Consider the following 18,609-nt stretch of genomic DNA (forward strand, 5'->3'; position numbering starts at 1 on the left):
ACGGAGAAGGGATCAAATTCGATTGGAAATATTATTTAAACTCATATTGGTCTTCGCTAGGGAGAGATTGACAAGTCACCATCCCCGATCGCTTATCCAGGGAATACCAGTTGGTCAATTCCTTAGAATTAAAAGGAATTGCTCACAAGAAGATGACTTTAGGATCGAAGCAAGAGAAATGTATGGCAGGTTTAAAAAAAGAGGCCATTCGCACAAATGCATCAGAAGGGCCAAAAAAAGAGCCATACAGGCGGATAGAAGAGATCTCCTGGACAAAACTAAAAGTATAAGACATGAAACCCAACAACAGGCCCCCATCAGGATAATTACAAAATATGGGGCACAATGGGATTGGGTTAAATGTATCCTCAGCCATCACTGACATATTCTGTCAGGATCTCCCATGTTGGGAGAGATTGTCGGTGATCGACCCTAATGATAGCACGGGGATCTCTAAATCTTAGGGACACACCCACTCTGAATATCAAAGATCACCTTAAAACCAGTTGGTTGACTGATCTTCCATCTTTGGAGGGTATGTACCCCTGTGGTAGGTGTACTGTCTGCAAATATGCAAAAAAAGGATGTGTTCGCCAGCTCTGACGGCAAGAGGAATTTTAAAATGAATAACTTTATCAACTGTACCACTACAAATTTGTAGTATTCATGTTAACTTGCCCTTGTGGTAAGATATATGTGGGTAAGACCAAAAGACAGCTGAAGATCAGGGTTGGTGAACACATCCAGAGCATCCTCAAGAAAGATGATGAGCGTCCCCTCGCTCTGCACTTCAATAATTTTCATGATAGTGACCCTAGGGAACACTTCTTTTAAAGGCATTTACAAACTTTACAAACTTAATTTACCCTTAAGGAGAGGCGATTTTGACAGAATTCTTTACCAAAAAGAAAAAAATGTGGATTTTTTATTTAAACAATGAATGCAATTTGTCTGTGTTTCTTGAGCCCTAGTGTTTATCTATCTATCTGGTTCTGTCAATCTCTCATCAGCGAAGACCAATATGAGTTTAAATAATTTTCCAATCTAATTAGACCCCTGCTCCGTCTACTCTCATCAATTCCTAAGTTGGACTATATACTTACTCTTGTCAACCACCATCAAAGATCCATACTTGGGTGCAATTTCCTTTCCTATGCCTAGAGGTATCCTTTACCCTGGCACGAAATTTATCACGGCAGTGACTCTAATCTGTGCTCAATTGAGGACTTGCTATAATGCTGTGTTGGATTTCTATGTCTCCTCTATCCCCCCAACATCTCTATTTCCTTTCCCCTTATTTTCACTTTTATATTCATTTCTATATTAATTTTCCTACTATCATTATTATTTATTATTTTTTCTTTATATTTATTTTTTATTTTTATTTCACTATTATTATTTATTTACATCCTATGATGTGCATGGAGCCCTGCTGCACTCCATGGCTGGCCACTTTAATGCCCCGTACACACGATCGGACATTCCAACAACAAAATCCATGGATTTTTTCCGACGGGTATTGGCTCAAACTTGTCTTGCATACACACAGTCACACAAATCTTGTCGAAAATTCCAAACGTCAAGAATGCGGTGACGTACAATATGTACGACGAGCTGAGAAAAAGGAAGTTCAATAGCCAGTGCGGCTCTTCTGCTTGATTCCGAGCATGCGTGGAACTTTGTGCATATGAATTGTGTACACACGATCGGAATTTCCGACAACGGATTTTATTGTCGGAAAATTTGAGATCCAGATCTCAAATTTTGTGTGACGGAAATTCCGATGGAAAATGTCCCATGGAGCCTACACATGAAAATCAGATGGTGTGTATGGGGCATTACTGTTGTTATCGTGTGACTGGCGGAGTAACCGGAAGTGGACGTTTGATGAACTCTGTGGAGACACCATATGCTGTACTTCGCACTGGCTAAAAAGGGATACTTACGACACGTCTGCGCATGCTCTGAAGAAACTCGAGTCACGAGTGAAACGCGTCAGTATGACGCCATCACGCTCTCTGCAATGAGGGCACAGATCACCTACTACGCATATCCCAGGAGGTTCGAAAGAATACGGAAGCACTACAGCTACTTACAGAAACTATGGCGCTGGATGCCAATGGCACTGGACGCTCACGGTACACATGGAGTAGTGGACGGAGCCTTTATTCTCTCCTCTGTTGTTTCCATCCTTTTTGGAAACGGGTATACTGTCTGTCTGATTGCCTGGAGGCTGCAGACGATCTGGACATCGGGAGAGTTGTGAGCTGTATCGATTTCTTCTTCCCGGCTGGGAAGTGTACACATATACACACACTCACCTGCCCCTTAGAGATCCAGTAGCCCATCCCCACCTGTAACAGGAACTTTCCAGACAATCACCGTACATGCTGCTACCTGGGGGAACCCTGAATAAGCCTGCCGTGTTTATGCCTGCTCTGTTTACATCATTAGGAAACCATACTCCAATATCATTATTATTTTTGCCTATGCCTATTTTTGCCTGTGATATGCATCATTATTTTCTGCCTTACCGGGGTCAAGTCTTTGAACAGCTCTTAAATATCTCCTATTTAACCCAGCTGTGGAATGGTTAAAAGCTCAAGGTGTTGCATCTATGAGATATTGAGCGAATCGCTCTAATGCTGCGTACACACCAGCGGACTTTTCGACCGGACTGGTCCGACGGTCTATCCGGCGGACTTTCCGAACAAACGGACTTGCCTACACACGATCACACCAAAGTCCGACGGATTAGTACGTGATGACGTACGACCGGACTAAAATAAGGAAGTTGATAGCCAGTAGCCAATAGCTGCCCTAGCATCAGTTTTCGTCCGTCTGACTAGCATACAGACGAGCGCCCTTTTCGATAGGAACTGGGGCCGGCGGAGTTCCGATGTTAAGATCTGAAACATGATCCAAATCTAAAGTCCATCAGATTTTCAACCAAAAGGTCCGCTGCAGGTCCGATGAAGCCCACACACGGTCGAATCGTCCACCGGACTCGGTCCGTCGGACCAATCCTGTCAAAAAGTCCGCTGGTGTGTACGCGACATAAGACTATATCCATTCATGTTCCCACTGGGATCCATCTATGGGGATTAGAAGTTAATTCGATTTGTGAGGACTGTACGTTTGCTTGTGGTGGCCATATGTGTCTTCAGACAACATTGTCTAATTTTATTGAATGTGGTGGAGGTTTGTTATAGATACATTTTTACTAGCTCTCAGTGTTCATGTGGATCTTTCAATAAAGAATTGTACATTTTTTTGATAATACCGACTGTTCCTCTTTGAAGAATTACTTGGGAAACCTTTCCTTCTCCCCTCTTTTTTGTATGCTTACCCTAATTCAGAGGGACACACCTTAAGTTTCCAATCAGGCTAAGGTGACGGTACGTGATGTCTAAATGAGGAATTGAACAAATTTCAGTTCCCCCTTTTCAGCCAAATTTGTACTAGGTGTAGCCGTAGTGTCATTTTCATCCTTGTTGTTCTATCTGGGAAGAGGTCGTTTGTCAGGAAGACCCCTTGAAGCAGCTGGAAACAGAGCACTCAGGCTCTCCTGGTCCTACGTCCTATGATGAGAGTGAGTGGCGGATGGGTTCCAAACAGATATGCATTCCATCGTTCCACTTAGTAAGACACAGATGGAACTCATGAATGAGGGTAGAGTCTCCAACAAGGGAGCGGCGATACTTAGGGACACGGTGGTGTTCCCATACTGCCGTTTCATAGATCTTCTGCCGCTCTGCCTCAATACTAAAAACAAGGCTTCTGAAGCATATGGGAAGTCTAGTCAATACAGGTCTTGCAACCCACATACGGTAACCATGGAACTGTGATAAAAGGTTCAAACAGCAACCCACATACTGTAACCATGGAACTGTGATAAAAGGATCAAACAGCATCCATGCCCCCTACAAGGAGACAAATAGGAACTTGACACCTGTCCCATTGTTACAACTCCTACTGGCTTCTCAACACCTTCCGATTCATCCTCCATGACCACCGGTATACACAGACCAGCATATGGGTTTGGCACCTTCTGATAGCGAAGCTTCTCATCCACCTGAGAAAAAGGAGCTCTCCACAAAGCTCCTGGTTCCTCCTTAATGACCTTAGCAATCTAAGCCTATGACTGTACCTTATATGTACCCATTTGCCCCGTAGGATCCCTTGCCTCCTCCTCCGACCCCTGATTCTCTGACACAATCCACAGTGCTGGATTCTGCATTTCCTTTGCTAGTGATGTCACTCAACAGCAGCCTCTTCACAGATAATAACAGAGCGGGGCTCATAGATGAACTTTGGGAGACATTTGCTCTGTTATTGTTCTTGCTCCTTGGGTAAAATCACCAGGATATAGTTAATGTGTTACAGTGACAATTAGCAAAGTTTCATGACACTGTTGTATTCACCATAATGTCATTTGTGGGTCATTGCCTGAACATCAGGGTGTAGGGGTGTTGGGGGGGGGGGGGGAGTATTAGGACTGAACATTCAAAAATTGATAACTTTTGACTTATTTTTCTACTACTTCTCATTTCTGTGGGAAAGCTCAGCAAAAAACTGTAGAGAGTTAGCTTGTGGAAAGGCGTCCGAGGACTTTTCAGAGTTAGGAAACATAAAACCATCTCTCTTTTCGTCTGTTTGGTGTGTGGTATGTGCAGTTGAAAGTAGCTGTGAATAAAAGGCAGACTTCATGATGCTTCTAAACGCATTCTAGCAATAATTATTATTAAAATTATCACGTCACAAGAGGCAGAGTTTGTACAAAAGGTCATCATCATTCTGGTGTACCTAGCACATTGAGGATGTCTAAATAATGTCTTGATAATCAAACAGAGCTTGAAAGAATATTCACAAATGTTTGTGTTCTTCCTTTGTTTGCAGGGTTAAATTTGTTATATTAAATAATAACACAATGGTCACATCAACACGATGGTCTGAACTCATCAGTCTGAGAACAGGTACAGTTTTCAAATTTGATTGATTGTCACATAGATTTTTGTACAATAACAACATTATTTTTAGAAATATGTCGGTTGTGGTATTATTCCTATATTATCTCATAAAAGTGAGTACACCCCTCACATTTTTGTAAATATTTTATTATATCTTTTCATATGACAAGACCAAAGAAATGACACTTTTCTACAAGGTAAAGTAGCGAGTGTACAGTTTGTTTAACAGTGTAAATTTGTTGTCCCCTCAAAATAACTCAACACACAGCCATTAATGTCTAAACCGCTGGCAACAAAAGAGAGTAAACCCCTAAGTTAAAATGTCCAAATTGGGCCTAAAGTGTCAATATTTTGTGTGGCCACCATTGTTTTCCAGCACTGCCTTAACCCTCTTGGGCATGGAGTTCACCAGAGCTTCACAGGTTGCCACTGGAGTCCTCTTCCACTCCTCCATGAAGACATCACGGAGCTGGTGGATGTTAGAGACTTTGCGCTCCTCCACATTCCGTTTGAGGATGCCCCATAGATGCTCAGTAGGGTTTAGGTCTGGAGACATGCTTGGCCAGAACATCACCTTTACCCTCAGCTTCTTTAGCAGGGCAGTAGTCGTCTTGGAGGTGTGTTTGGGGTCGTTATCATGTTGGAATAATGCCCTGCGGCCCAGTCTCTGAAGGGAGGGGATCATGCTCTGCTTCAGTATGTCACAGTACATGTTGGCATTTATGGTTCCCTCAATGAACTGTAGCTCCCCAGTGCCGGCAGCACTCATGCAGCCCCAGACCATGACACTCCCACCACCATGCTTGACTGTAGGCAAGACACACTTGTCTTTGTACTTCTCACCTGGTTTCTGCCACACACGCTTGAAACTATCTGAACCAAATAAGTTTATCTTGGTTTTATCAGACCACAGGAAATGGTTCCAGTAAGCCATGTCCTTAGGCTGCTTGTCTTCAGCACACTGTTTGCAGGCTTGTGCATCATCTTTAGAAGAGGCTTCCTTCTGGGATGACAGCCATGCAGACCAATTTGGTGCAGTGTGCGGCGTATGGTCTAAACACTGACAGGCTGACCCCCACCCCTTCAACCTCTGCAGCAATGCTCATCTGCCCAACCACTGTAACCCCCTGTACATCTGCCCTACCACTGTACTACCCTGCATATCTGCCCCACCACTGTACTACCCTGCACATCTGTCCCACCACTGTACCCCCCTGCTCATATGCCCCACCACTGTACCCCCTGCTCATCTGCCCCACCACTGTAACCCCCCTGCTCATTTGCTCCACCACTGTAACCCCCTGTACATCTGCCTCACCACTGTACTACCCAGCACATCTGCCCCACCACTGTAACCCCCTGCTCATCTGCCCCACCACTGTAACCCCCCTGCTCATCTGACCCCACCACTGTAACCCCCTGTACATCTGCCCCACCACTGTACCCTCTTTCTCATCTGCCCCACCAATGTACCCCCTTTCTCATCTGCCCCACCACTGTAACCCCCTGCACATCTGCCCCACCACTGTAACCCCCTGCACATCTGCCCCACCACTGTACTACCCTGCACATCTGCCCCACCTCTGTATGCCCCTGCTCATCTATCCCACCACTGTAACCCTCTGTACATCTGTCCCACCAATGTTCCCCCTTTCTCATCTACCCCACCACTGTACCTCCATGCACATCTGCTCCAACACTGAACCATCTTCTCATCTGTCCACACACTGAACTGATCTGCTCATCTGCCCCACCACTGTAACCCCCTTTCTCATCTGCCCCATGACTGTACCTCCTGCACATCTGTCCAACCTCTGTTCCCCCTGCTCTTCTGACCCACCATTGTAACCCTCTGCTCATGTGTTCCACCGATGTACCTCCTTGCTCCTCTGCACATCTGTCCCACCTCTGAACCCCCTGCTCCTCTGCCCCACCGCTGTAACCCCCTGTTCATCTGTTCCACCAATGTACCCCCTTCTTATCTGGCCCAACACTAAACCCCCCCCGCTCATCTGCCCCATCACTGTACCCCCTTCTCATCCCTTCCACCACTGTACCTCCTGCCCTTCTGTCCCACCATTGTAACCCCCCTGCTCATCTGCCCCATCAATGTACCCCTTTTCTCATCTGCCCCACAACTTTACCTCCCTGCAATTCTGCTCCACTGCCGTATCCCCATGCTCTTCTGTCTCACTACTGAATCCTAACACTGAACCATCTGCTCATCTGCCGCACCACTGTAACCCGCTTTCTCATCTGCCCCACCAATGTACCTCCTGCACATCTGTCTCACCTCTGTACCCTCTGCTCTCCTGCCCCACCACCGTTCCCCTTGCTCTCCTGCCCCACCGCTGTAACCCCCTGCTCATCCGCCCCACCAATACACCTCCTTTCACATTTACCCCACTGCTCTACCCCCCCCACTTTTCTGCCCCAACACTGAACCCCCCTGCTCATCTTGCCCAACACTGAACCCCCCTGCTCATCTGACCCATCACTGTACCCCCCTGCTCTTCTGTCCCACTGCTAAAGCCCCATTCTCATCTCTTCCACCACTGTACCCCCCTGCACATCTTCCCCACTGCTGTACCCTCCTGCTCTTCTGTTCCACCTCTGAACCCCCCCCCCTGCTCATTTTGCCCACTGCTGTACCCTCCTGCTCATCTACTCCACCGCTGTACCCTCTTCTCATCTATGATATGCGTGATATGCAGTGTGGTGAAAGGAAGCAGAAATGAGAGACATCTACCTGTCCTGGCACACTCATCCTGCTGATCCACCTCTCGCAACCAGCCCACGTGCTTGTATGTGATGTATGTGATGTCACATACAAGCATATGGAATGGATGCGCAACGATGAGCTCAGTTCAGGGGCATTTTCTGAAAGCAAAGGGCCTGTGTGCAGGATCATAAGTTGGGCCCCGGCAGCTGAGAAAAAGTGGTTGGGTGTGATTTTCATTGCACTGAATACTGGCTGGGGCTTAAAGGGACACAGAGTGCAGGGGTTCAGTAGTAAGTGATGCAAAGGTTCAGGAATAATTTCAACAAAGTTCCCAGAAGCTCAACAGTAATTCCACAAACTGTCACCTGATTGTGGTTTTCTCAGTCACAGTGAAATCCCTTCTTTCTGAGATTGGTAGTGGCAACCAAGCGAGTCATCTTCCTCCAGATGGTGGATGGGGCAAGCAGGACTGCGAGTGGCTTTAGCCGTGGCCAAGACAGTCCTCCTCCTCCTCCAGGAAACATGGACCGCCCCCCTAGCAGAACTACACCCAATCTCTTCCCCATCACAAAAGCTGACGTTCGCAGCTACAGCAAAGTTAGAGAACCAAACAATGTTTCCCATCTTTTACAATCAGTGCAGGTAAGGCGTGGGGAACTCTGAAACTGGAATGCATTAGTGTCTCACTGACACTGCCCTGTGCTGCTCTGCTGATGGGGAGGGTGTCGAGTGCTGGCAAAGGAGGCTTCATGTGCTGCTTGCGGCACCAGTGCCGGGGGTTGCCTACCCCTGGCCTAGGCCATCTTTATGTAGAGCAACAATTCTTTTTGCAGATCCTCAGAGAGTTTTTTGCCATGAGGTGCCATGTTGAACTTCCAGTGACCAGTATGAGAAAGTGAGAGCGATAACATCAAATTTAACACACCTGCTCCGCATTCACACCTGGGACCTTGTAACACTAATGAGTCACATGACACCGGGGTGGAAAAATGGCTAATTGGGTCCAATTTGGACATTTTCACTTAGGGGTGTACTCACTTTTGTTGCCAGCGGTTTAGACTTTAATGGCTGTGTGAGTTATTTTGAGGGGACAGCAAATGTACACTGTTATACAGTGGGGACGGAATGTATTCAGACCCCCTTAAATTTTTCACTCTTTGTTATATTGCAGCCATTAGCTAAAATCATTTAAGTTAATTTTTTTTCCTAATTAATGTACACACAGCACCCCATATTGACAGAAAAACACAGAATTGTTGACATTTTTGCAGATTTATTAAAAAAGAAAAACTGAAATATCACACGGTGCTAAGTATTCAGTATTTAGTAGAAGCACCCTTTTGATTTAATACAGCCATGAGTCATTACCATACAGCCATTTTTGGGAAAGATGCAACAAGTTTTCACAACTGGATCTGGGATCCTCTGCCATTCCTCCTTGCAGATCCTCTCCATTTCTGTCAGGTTGGATGGTAAACGTTGGTGGACAGCCATTTTTAGGTCTCTCCAGACAGTCACAGAGTTGTTGTGAAGCCACGCCTTCATTATTTTAGCTTAGGGTCATTGTCTTGTTGGAAGGTAAACCTTTCGGCCCAGTCTGAGGTCCTGAGCACTTTGGAGAAGGTTTTCGTCCAGGATGTACCTGTACTTGGCCGCATTCATCTTTCCCTCGATTGCAACCAGTCGTCCTGTCCCTGCAGCTGAAAATCACCCCCACAGCATGATGCTGCCACCACCATGCTTCACTGTTTGGACTGTATTGAACAGGTGATGAGCAGTGCCTGGTTTTCTCCACACATACCGCTTAGAATTAAGGCTAAAAAGTTCTATCTTGGGCTCATCAGACCAGAGAATTTTATTTCTCACCATCTTGGAGTCCTTCAGGTGTTTTTTAGCAAACTCCATGCGGGCTTTCATGTGTCTTGCACTGAGGAGTGGCTTCCGTCGGGCCACTCTGCCATAAAGCCCCGACTGGTGGAGGGCTGCAGTGATGGTTGACTTTCTACAACTTTCTCCCATCTCCCGACTGCATCTCTGGAGCTCAGCCACAGTGATCTTTGGGTTCTTCTTTACCTCTCTCACCAAGGCTCTTCTCCACCGATAGCTCAGTTTGGCCAGACGGCCAGCTTTAGGAAGGGTTCTGGTCGTCCCAAACATCTTCCATTTAAGGATTATGGAGGCCACTGTGCTCTTAGGAACCTTAAAGAGGAGTTCCACCCAGGGGGTCCAGTAAAAAAAAAAAAATATTAAAAGTCAGCAGCTACAAATACTGCAGCTGCTGACTTTTAATTGGACACTTACCTGTCCCTGGGTCCAGCGATGCAGGGGATGGAAGCCCCGCTCGTCTCCCCCTCCGTTCAGCGGCGCCGGCATTGCAACTGTGGGCGCCGGGCTGTGGCTTCACAGCCTGGCACCCACTTCGCATGCGCGAGCGGCGCCGCGCGCCGTGATTGGCCGCTCAGTCACCTGGGACCTGTAATGGGTCCCAGATGATTGACAGGAGGGAGGGAGCAGAGCGGAGCCCTTCCTGTGCCGAGGGGGAAGTGATGTCACCAGCCCAGGCACTGGAAGGGGCAGACTACGAGGGACCCCCTAGCAACAGGCATTTAGAGGTAAGTTAAAAAAAAAAAATATCCACATTTTTTTGGGTTTTTTTTTTAGGATTTTTCATGTATTTTTGTTTTTTTGGGTGGAACCCCACTTTAAGTGTAGCAGAAATTTTTTGTAACCTTGGCCAGATCTGTGCCTTGCCACAGTTCTGTCTCTGAGCTCTTCAGGCAGTTCAATTGACCTCATGATTCTCATTTGCTCTGACATGCACTGTGAGCTGTAAGGTCTTATATAGACAGGTGTGTGGCTTTCTTAATCAAGTCCAATTAGTATAATCAAACACAGCTGGACTCAAATGAAGGTGTAGAACCATCTCAAGGATGATCAGAAGAAATGGACAGCACCTGAGTTAAATATATTAGTGTCACGCCAAAGGGTCTGAATACTTAGAACCATGTGATATTTCAGTTTTTCTTTTTTAATAAATCTGCAAAAATGTCAAAATTCTGTGTTTTTCTGTCAATATGGGGTGCTGTGTGTACATTTAATGAGGAAAAAAATGAACTTAAATGATTTTAGCAAATGGCTGCAATATAACAAAGAGTGAAAAATTTAAGGGGGTCTGAATACTTTCCGTCCCCACTGTACAAGCTGTACACTCACTCGTTTACATTGTAGCAAAGTGTAATTTCTTCAGTGTTGTCACATGAAAAGATATAACAAAATATTTACATAAATGTGAGGGGTGTACTCACTTTTGTGAGATACTGTATAACATCATATTATAGAAAAATATAATACATCACATAAAACAAAACAAAATTATGCACCTCTTTTCCAAAATCAAAATTGGGAATCAGGGGTCACGGAAAACAAAATAGACTACTGAAAATGTAAAAAAAAATCTACCTAATAAATAATACGATAGTCTGGGCCTTATCTTTAGAGCTAGACAGGGTACATAAATTCCCTAAAGGGAAACATCCAGAGAAAAACAACAAGCAATGGCAGTATGACTACTTTCACACTGAGGCGCTTTACAGGCCAAAAAAGTCCTCTTTACCGCCGACGCCCGCCCGCCCCAGTCTGAAAGTAGCCTTAAACACTTATGATAAAGTTGTGACAATACATAATGACAAAAGACAATGAGGACATGAGCATGGTGAGTTTAAAAACATCCCCTTTCAAGCTTTTCACTATGGCTCTACATGAGTCAGACACACTGACTGGCTACTCAGACAGTCAGCTACAGAAAACAAGTGAAACAACAGGGTACCAAGTGGCTGGTGGGACCAAGATAGAGCTTTCACTTAGAACAAAAGCAAGCCCCTCAGACAAATGGGCCACTTAGAACTTATCCTGTGCCCAGATCATGCACACTAAAGTTTATACCGGTACCTATTTAAACCAAACAGTACATGCACTTTAAAACATTTCTCATTCGTTTCTGTATCCACTATAGCATTGTGTAAAAAATTAACTTTCAAAATTCACAACATAGTCATTTAAACTTTAGCTTTTTCCTCTGAGAGCAGATCCTGGCAGGCTGCCACCCTTCTAATGTAAGCAGATATCTGGTGTTTCTAAGCTGTTATGCCGCGTACACACGATCAGGATTTTGGTCGGAAAAAGATATGACGGCTTTTCCGACGGGATTCCGCTCAAGCTTGCCTTGCATACACACGGTCACACAAAAGTTCGCTGAACTTTCGACCGTCAAGAACACAGTGATGTACAACACTATGACGAGCCGAGAAAATGAAGTTCAATGCTTACGAGCATGCGTCGAATTGTTTCCGAGCATGCGTAGGAATTTTGCGCGGGTCGGAATTGCTACAGACGATCGCATTTTTGGAGAGGAACTTTTTCCGACCGAAAAAATTCAGCCAGCAAAAGTCCGATGGAGTATACACACGGTCGCATTTTCTGACCAAAAGCTCTCATCGGTCTTTTGCTGGCCGAATTTCCGATCGTGTGTACGTGGCATAAGGCTGGGTTCACATATGTGTGAGTCAAGAACGTGTGCATAATCACGCACACTTCTTAGTAGATGTGCAGGGGTGCCATCAATTCTTAATGACACCCCTATGCAATGGCACCCAAGTGTAAAATTGCATTTTTAAAAAAGGTCAGGGACTTCTTTCTCCACGTTTCTCATGGGTACAGCAGTCCATTCAAGTGAACAGGCTTCTGTACTCACGTGTGTACCCAAAAGTGCACGCACATATGTGCACCTAGGCTTAGAAACTGAATAAATCCCAACTTTCACACATGAGCAGAGCGTTTTACAGGTATACATTTTTTGGGCATATTTTAGTGCAAATATGAGCGTTTTAGAAGCCTATTTCAAGCATTTTACATGTGTATTCAACCTTCGGCAATTTTGTTTTAGCCATAGGAATGCACTAAATAGGAGACTAGTTTTTACAGGCTAAAAAAAATGTGCATAAAATGCTGGATTCTCTCTTTTTAGGCAATCCTATTAAAGTCTATGGGGCCAAAAATGTCCAGTTCTGCTTCAAAAGTAACTTTTGTAGCTTTTAGAAATTTAGGTGTCAAGCTGCAGGTGCCTAATCACTCAAATGTGAACAGCCACTATTAAACTACATGGCATTTTGGATGTTGAGTATTTTGGAAATTCAAGCTACCAATAGCTCAAGTGTGAATGCGGCCTTAAGCCCCATACACACTATCAGATTTTCTGCTGATTTTTTCCTTCAGATTTACCAAAACCATATAATATGAGGTCAAACCTTAGGAGTTTCAATTTGTATGCACTCAGGCAGGCCCATGCACTACATAGTTTTGGTAAATCTGAAGACAAACATCAGCAGAAAATCTGATAGTGTGTATGGGGCTTTAGAGTTTTTGTTGCAGTCCTTGAGGATCTTTGAGAAGGCCTGATTCACACCTATGCATTTTTAGTGCTTTTTGCATTTTGCAGATTTGCACCACAGTCCATTTAACATGGTTTCCTATGGAACACGTTCTGTAGTGCAAATTTGCAAAATGCAAAATGCACTAAAAATGCATAGGTGTGAATCAGGCCTTAATGCCTTCCTCCAGGCCCCTCTAAACTGCACCTGTGCCCAGGCTTCAGAAGCTAAACTATGTACATATTATTAGCAAGCAGTAAAAAAGCTATAATATAAAACATCCCTGACCTCGCATGCTGCTTTTAATGTGAAGTTAAAGTGATACTAAAGGCTTGTTTTTTTTTTTTTTTGCTTAAAATTAACAAACATGTTATACTTATCTGCTCTGTGCAATAGTTTTGCACAGAGCAGCCCAGATCCTCCTCTTCTTGGGTCCTTCACTGGTGCTCCTGACCCTTCCGTCTTGCCGAGTGCCCTTACAGCAAGCAGCTTGCCATGAGGGCACTCGAGCCAAGCCACAGCTCCCTGTGTCCATTCAGACACGGAGCTGCAGCCCGGCCCTGCCCCCTCTCTCTCCTGATTGGCTCACTCGACAGCAGTGGGAGCCAATAGTGCCTGCTGCTGTGTCTCAGCCAATCAGGAGGAAGAGTCACGGGCAGCCGAGCCTCTTGTACAACATCGCTGGATTGAGATGGGGCTCAGGTAAGTATGAGGGGGGCTGAGAAGAGCTGCTGCACATAAAAGGTTTTTTATCTTAATGCAAAGAATGCATTTGGATAAAAAGCCTTCTGTGTGTAGCAGTCCCCCTCAGCACCCCTAATACTTACCTGAGCCCCATCTCTATCCAGCGATGTGCACGAGTGCCTCGGCCATCCGGGACTCTCCCTCCTGATTGGCTGAGACACCGCAGCGGCGCCATTGGTTCCCGCTGTTGTCAAAGTCGGTTAGCCAATCTGGAGAGAGAGGGGGCACTTGGCAGGAAGGAAGGGACTAGGAGCACCAGCGTGGGACCCGAGAAGAGGAGGATCTGTGCAAAACCATTTAAAAAAACACCAAATATAAAATGTTTGTTATTTTTAAAGAAAAAAAAAACGAGACTTTAGTATCACTTTAAAACTTTCTGCCTTTACAACCACTTTTATTAAGGAAGAGTGGTGCTAAAAAAGGAATGTTCTGGGTGTATTGAGGTAAGAAAGGGCTCTGCATTGGGGATTCAGGTTCATAGGGTTCATGCCCTTTAAAACATAATAGTTACTTTATTTCCTTTTATTAAGTTAATATCTAACATATAGGGTGGAAAAAGTACACTGAAATACGTGTATGAGTTTCTTATAAAAGATCAGTCATACAAGTACTGTACCTTAATAACATAAAATAATATCATATATCCATATATTCTATTTTGTTCCTTTCCCATTAGGAATAAGTCAAAGTATTCTGAATCCATGGCCTCAAGGTCGCAGCGCTGGAATGATTGTACTTGTTGTCATCCTCTCTGTCCTTCTGGCTATTTTGTTGGCATGTCTCATAGCTGCACTTGCTGTGGGCAGGTAAGTACACATTATTGCTATTCTTTCTTAATATGCCCTAAAATGTTAGTTCACCTTTACAGAAAATCTGGTAAAGTGACCTAACACCGGACTACCCCGGGTTTCTTGCTGTACCTCACATGATAGAGAGCGGTAAAGAGACTTGCGGGAACCCTGACAACTCAGGATTGTAGGAGGTAAGTACAGCAGGGCCTGGCGAGGTGGGGAGAGAGTCCGGTGTTAGGTCAGCATTACAGATTTTCTGTAAAGTTGAACTAACCCTTTAACCTAAAATTCCTACTTTATACATATAGAGTTTGCATTTTTTTTATAGTATTTTTATTCTTTACCAGTGTACCAATAATGTTGTATTATCCAAATCATACTCCTAATGATGGAATACTTTTTTTCTCTTCACATTCTCTGATGTGTGCAAGTGCCATTATGAATTAATGGCACTCCCATGCATCTGATAAAGAGCAGCACATTTTGCCTGCTGCTTGAGAATGCACGCATTATGCACTTGTTTGCGACCCGCACATGTGTCAACCTAGGCTTAGAGGAAAGTCTGAACATCTGGCATCATGGGACATTCAGTATTTGGCAAAAGAACTAAAGTTCATGCCCCATCATAATGAATTTTAACTGCATATACAGCACCTATTACTTGTTTCTTTTGACCCATGGCACTAATTCTGATTTGAAGCATCCAGAAATAAATTGTTTTCTAAATCTAAACTTCATGGTAAGCGAATACTGTCTAAATACAAGAGGCCTGTGTATTCTTACTTGAATCTTGGTGTGCTTTTTGTATTTCTTCCAGATCTGTGCAGTAATCGAACACGAAACTTTACCTCTTTGCAGAAGCTTCCTATAAATAAGACTTCTGCTCTCTCTCCTTGTGCAGGGAGACCAGTCTTTCTGCAGCCAGCAGCTCTGCTCTCTGCACAGACTATGTACTTTACAGTGATGATGTCACTGCTACATTTACAAGTCAATAGCTAGGTTTGCAAGGGTTTTTGGTGCGCACAAAGTAGATTTATATCCGATGTGGCTATCGAAGAATATTTAAATAGAAACGCTTGTGCCCAGAGTTCAAATTTGATGTAATTAGTATAGCCAATTACATTGACCAACGATAACACAAAATTAAAAGAGAAGTTCAGCATTTTTTTTTTAAAGAATCATACTTGCCTAGATGGATGCTGCATCTGTCCTCTGCCGGCTCCAAGACTGAGAACCGCACGACCAAACACCACTGATAGCTCCGTTCTCAGTGCTCCGTGGCAGAGAGCTGGTGACTGTCAGGCACCAGCTCTTGGCTCTGCACCCCCGTGCTCACTGTAGCACTGGGCTTTGGAGGGTGTGGGAGCGGCTGGCCCAAGCTCTCAACGGCTCGTTGAGAGCCTCAGCCAGGTTCCGGTCCAGGGTTCTGGGCGGATCCCAACCATATGGTCGCAATCTTTCTCCAGCCTGGACAGGCTCTGTGATGGAAGCCCGATGTCTGCTGAAAATGGTTCACAGGAGTGCAGAACGAATGGCACTCCTGTTATCCACAGGAGAAGTATAGTCAAATCTGCTTTGGCTGTACTTCGCTTTTAAAGAGTTACAAAAGCAATTAAAATATGTATTGTTGCAGTGTTAGCAGAGTAGGCTTGAGTGTTATGCGGGTATATCTGAATGTTAGCGTATCATCTAATGATTTAAAAGGCAGATTGTTCACAAACAAAATCATCCTATGCCATCCTTCTAGAAGCCACATGCTCATCTTCAGGAAAGAATGTATTGTAAAGCTTGCCAACTAACAAGTAACAGATCCATTAATGTGCCTTCCTGAAGTTGTTAAAGAAAACCTGCAGTGGTTTCAAAGTTGCTCTTCAATATTGTTATCCCATAGCAGACATTTCCAGATGCTATGAGGTAGTTTTGATATCTTTCTCGATAGATTAGAAAACAGATTGACTTCTTATACAAATCTGAAAGTTGATGCTCCCCTTAGACTTCTCTTGCTGGGGCTCCAGGAATGCTCAAGTCTAGAGTATGGCATATTGTATGCCTAATGTCAAGTTTAGAAGCTAAATTAGCAGAATTTCTACAAAAAAAAATCTGGAATCTTATGCATAGCAGGTCTTTCTACAAAATACTGATTCACTTGTGTATTTTACCAGTTTGGATGTTATTCTAGAGGTTTGTGATCATTTTTGTAGCTTTGGTCATTATTTTCTGCTTTATTAATTCTAACATTTTGCACGTTTACTTTTATTTATAGCAAAGACATCTGCTGGTGTCACACAATCGACAATGAAGGATTCTTGGTGAAAGAAGAAGAGGTGGACATGGGTGAATATGTATTAAATACCACATACGTTCCACATAATCTGTACATGACCCATTCAAAACGACAATCAACAAGACCCAGCACAGTGTACACCGTGTTTAAATGACCTAGTGGGCCTTTGTGCTCCCATATGTAATATCTTTTAAAGATACCTAAAAATTGAAATGTTGCATCTTAAAATCTTTAGCAATGAATATCTATGAAGATCCACCTGTTTTTACAGTTGTTGTATATGTTACAGAGATATGGAGAAATACAATTTTCTATGCGATACCATCTAAACAAATCTTTAAAAGAAAGTCACCTTCAAGGAGTGATTAAAGATTAATTTTACGGTTTTACCAAAATTCTATGTTTCAGTTTTAAGTGGTTACCGGCAAACTAAGGCCCTGTTTACATTTTGGCAATTAGGAATCACAGGCAGAATAGACGCGATCCTGCCCATGATTCCAAATTGCGACAAACATGCATAGAGCAGCCTATTAAAGTGACTGGGCTGCCTTTTGCGTGATACGCAGACGCGCATATGAATCACATATTCAAAATTGCTAGTGGGAACCTGTATGAGGCCCAAATGACATTCTGAATACGTCTTGGGTTTTAAAAGATACTAATGGCTAAATTTAACCAAATTTAGGAATTCCTATTGCTTGCCAACTACTACAGCTATTACAAAGAAAAAGTATAGTGTCATATTTCCCATCTGATAGTGGAATAAACAACTAGCTTTATATGGAGTAAACAAATAGTTGGAGAATAGAGTTAAAAGATGTTGACACCCTCATGATGCCTTCTATGACTTTTTTTTTCCAAAGACAACTTTCTGTAGACAAATGTTGCCACCTGAGTCTCTGACAAATAAAAAGCCAATGGGTGATTTAACCCACCAGTGTCCAAATATTTTTCTCTTTAAAAGTCATATTTAGTTGGTTGTTAAGGTAAATGCAAATTGCTGTTTGTATTGTTTTTTTTGTTTTTTTTTTAATACATTAAGCAAGTTTCTTTGGGTGCTAGAGATCTTTCAAGGGTGTTCCTAATAAAACAGAGGTTTTGAAGTGCCCTTCTGTTCTATTCTCCTATTTCTAGTATACTGGGATTATTATGGCATACAAAAAAAGATCAAAAAGTCAGTCTGCGGGTTTGGAAATGTGTGAGCAGTATTCTATTGCTGTCTTGTGTGAATGCAAAGTGTATTACTTGAACTCTGCCAAAATAATGTGTGCAAACAGACTATAGTGCGAAGAGCAACCAATTAAAACCTTGAATATGTTACCAATTAAACCTGTACATTCTCTGAAAGATTGTTCTGGGGATTTTTAAAACAATAATAATAATTTATATGACTAGTGAGATATAGTTTAATTGGCTTAATAAAATATTTCCTTCACGACATAAATGTCTAAACTTGGTTATTCAATCCCTTTTTTTGGGTTGTAAACTGTTGTACTAGAATAATGTCAGATAGAATCTGATGGACTGCTCTAAGAAAAATGGGCATTTATTTTCCCTAATGATACTTTTTGTGTATGAAATCCAATGTGACTACTAGGGGTAAATAATTGTCGTCTATCAGAAAAGCTGTGTTATGTAGATTTTAAGTTGCATATCCATTATAATATAATGG

General features: G+C 43.5%; 1 protein-coding gene across 1 annotated transcript in view; it reads left to right on the forward strand.

Annotated features, from left to right (window-relative positions):
* Positions 1 to 18,381, forward strand: part of LOC141128104 (uroplakin-3b-like protein 1) — a 56,571-nt gene extending 38,190 nt beyond the window's left edge. Inside the window, exons 4-6 of the mRNA XM_073615187.1 lie at positions 4,900 to 4,976; positions 14,539 to 14,668; positions 16,917 to 18,381. Coding sequence (XP_073471288.1) covers positions 4,900 to 4,976; positions 14,539 to 14,668; positions 16,917 to 17,091 — 382 coding nt within the window. The 3' untranslated portion in view covers positions 17,092 to 18,381. The remainder of the gene's footprint in view (positions 1 to 4,899; positions 4,977 to 14,538; positions 14,669 to 16,916) is intronic.
* The last annotated feature ends 228 nt before the right edge of the window (positions 18,382 to 18,609 follow it).

Source organism: Aquarana catesbeiana, linkage group LG02 (assembly GCF_042186555.1).
Source record: "Aquarana catesbeiana isolate 2022-GZ linkage group LG02, ASM4218655v1, whole genome shotgun sequence".
In the NCBI taxonomy this organism is placed as follows: Eukaryota; Metazoa; Chordata; class Amphibia; order Anura; family Ranidae; genus Aquarana; species Aquarana catesbeiana.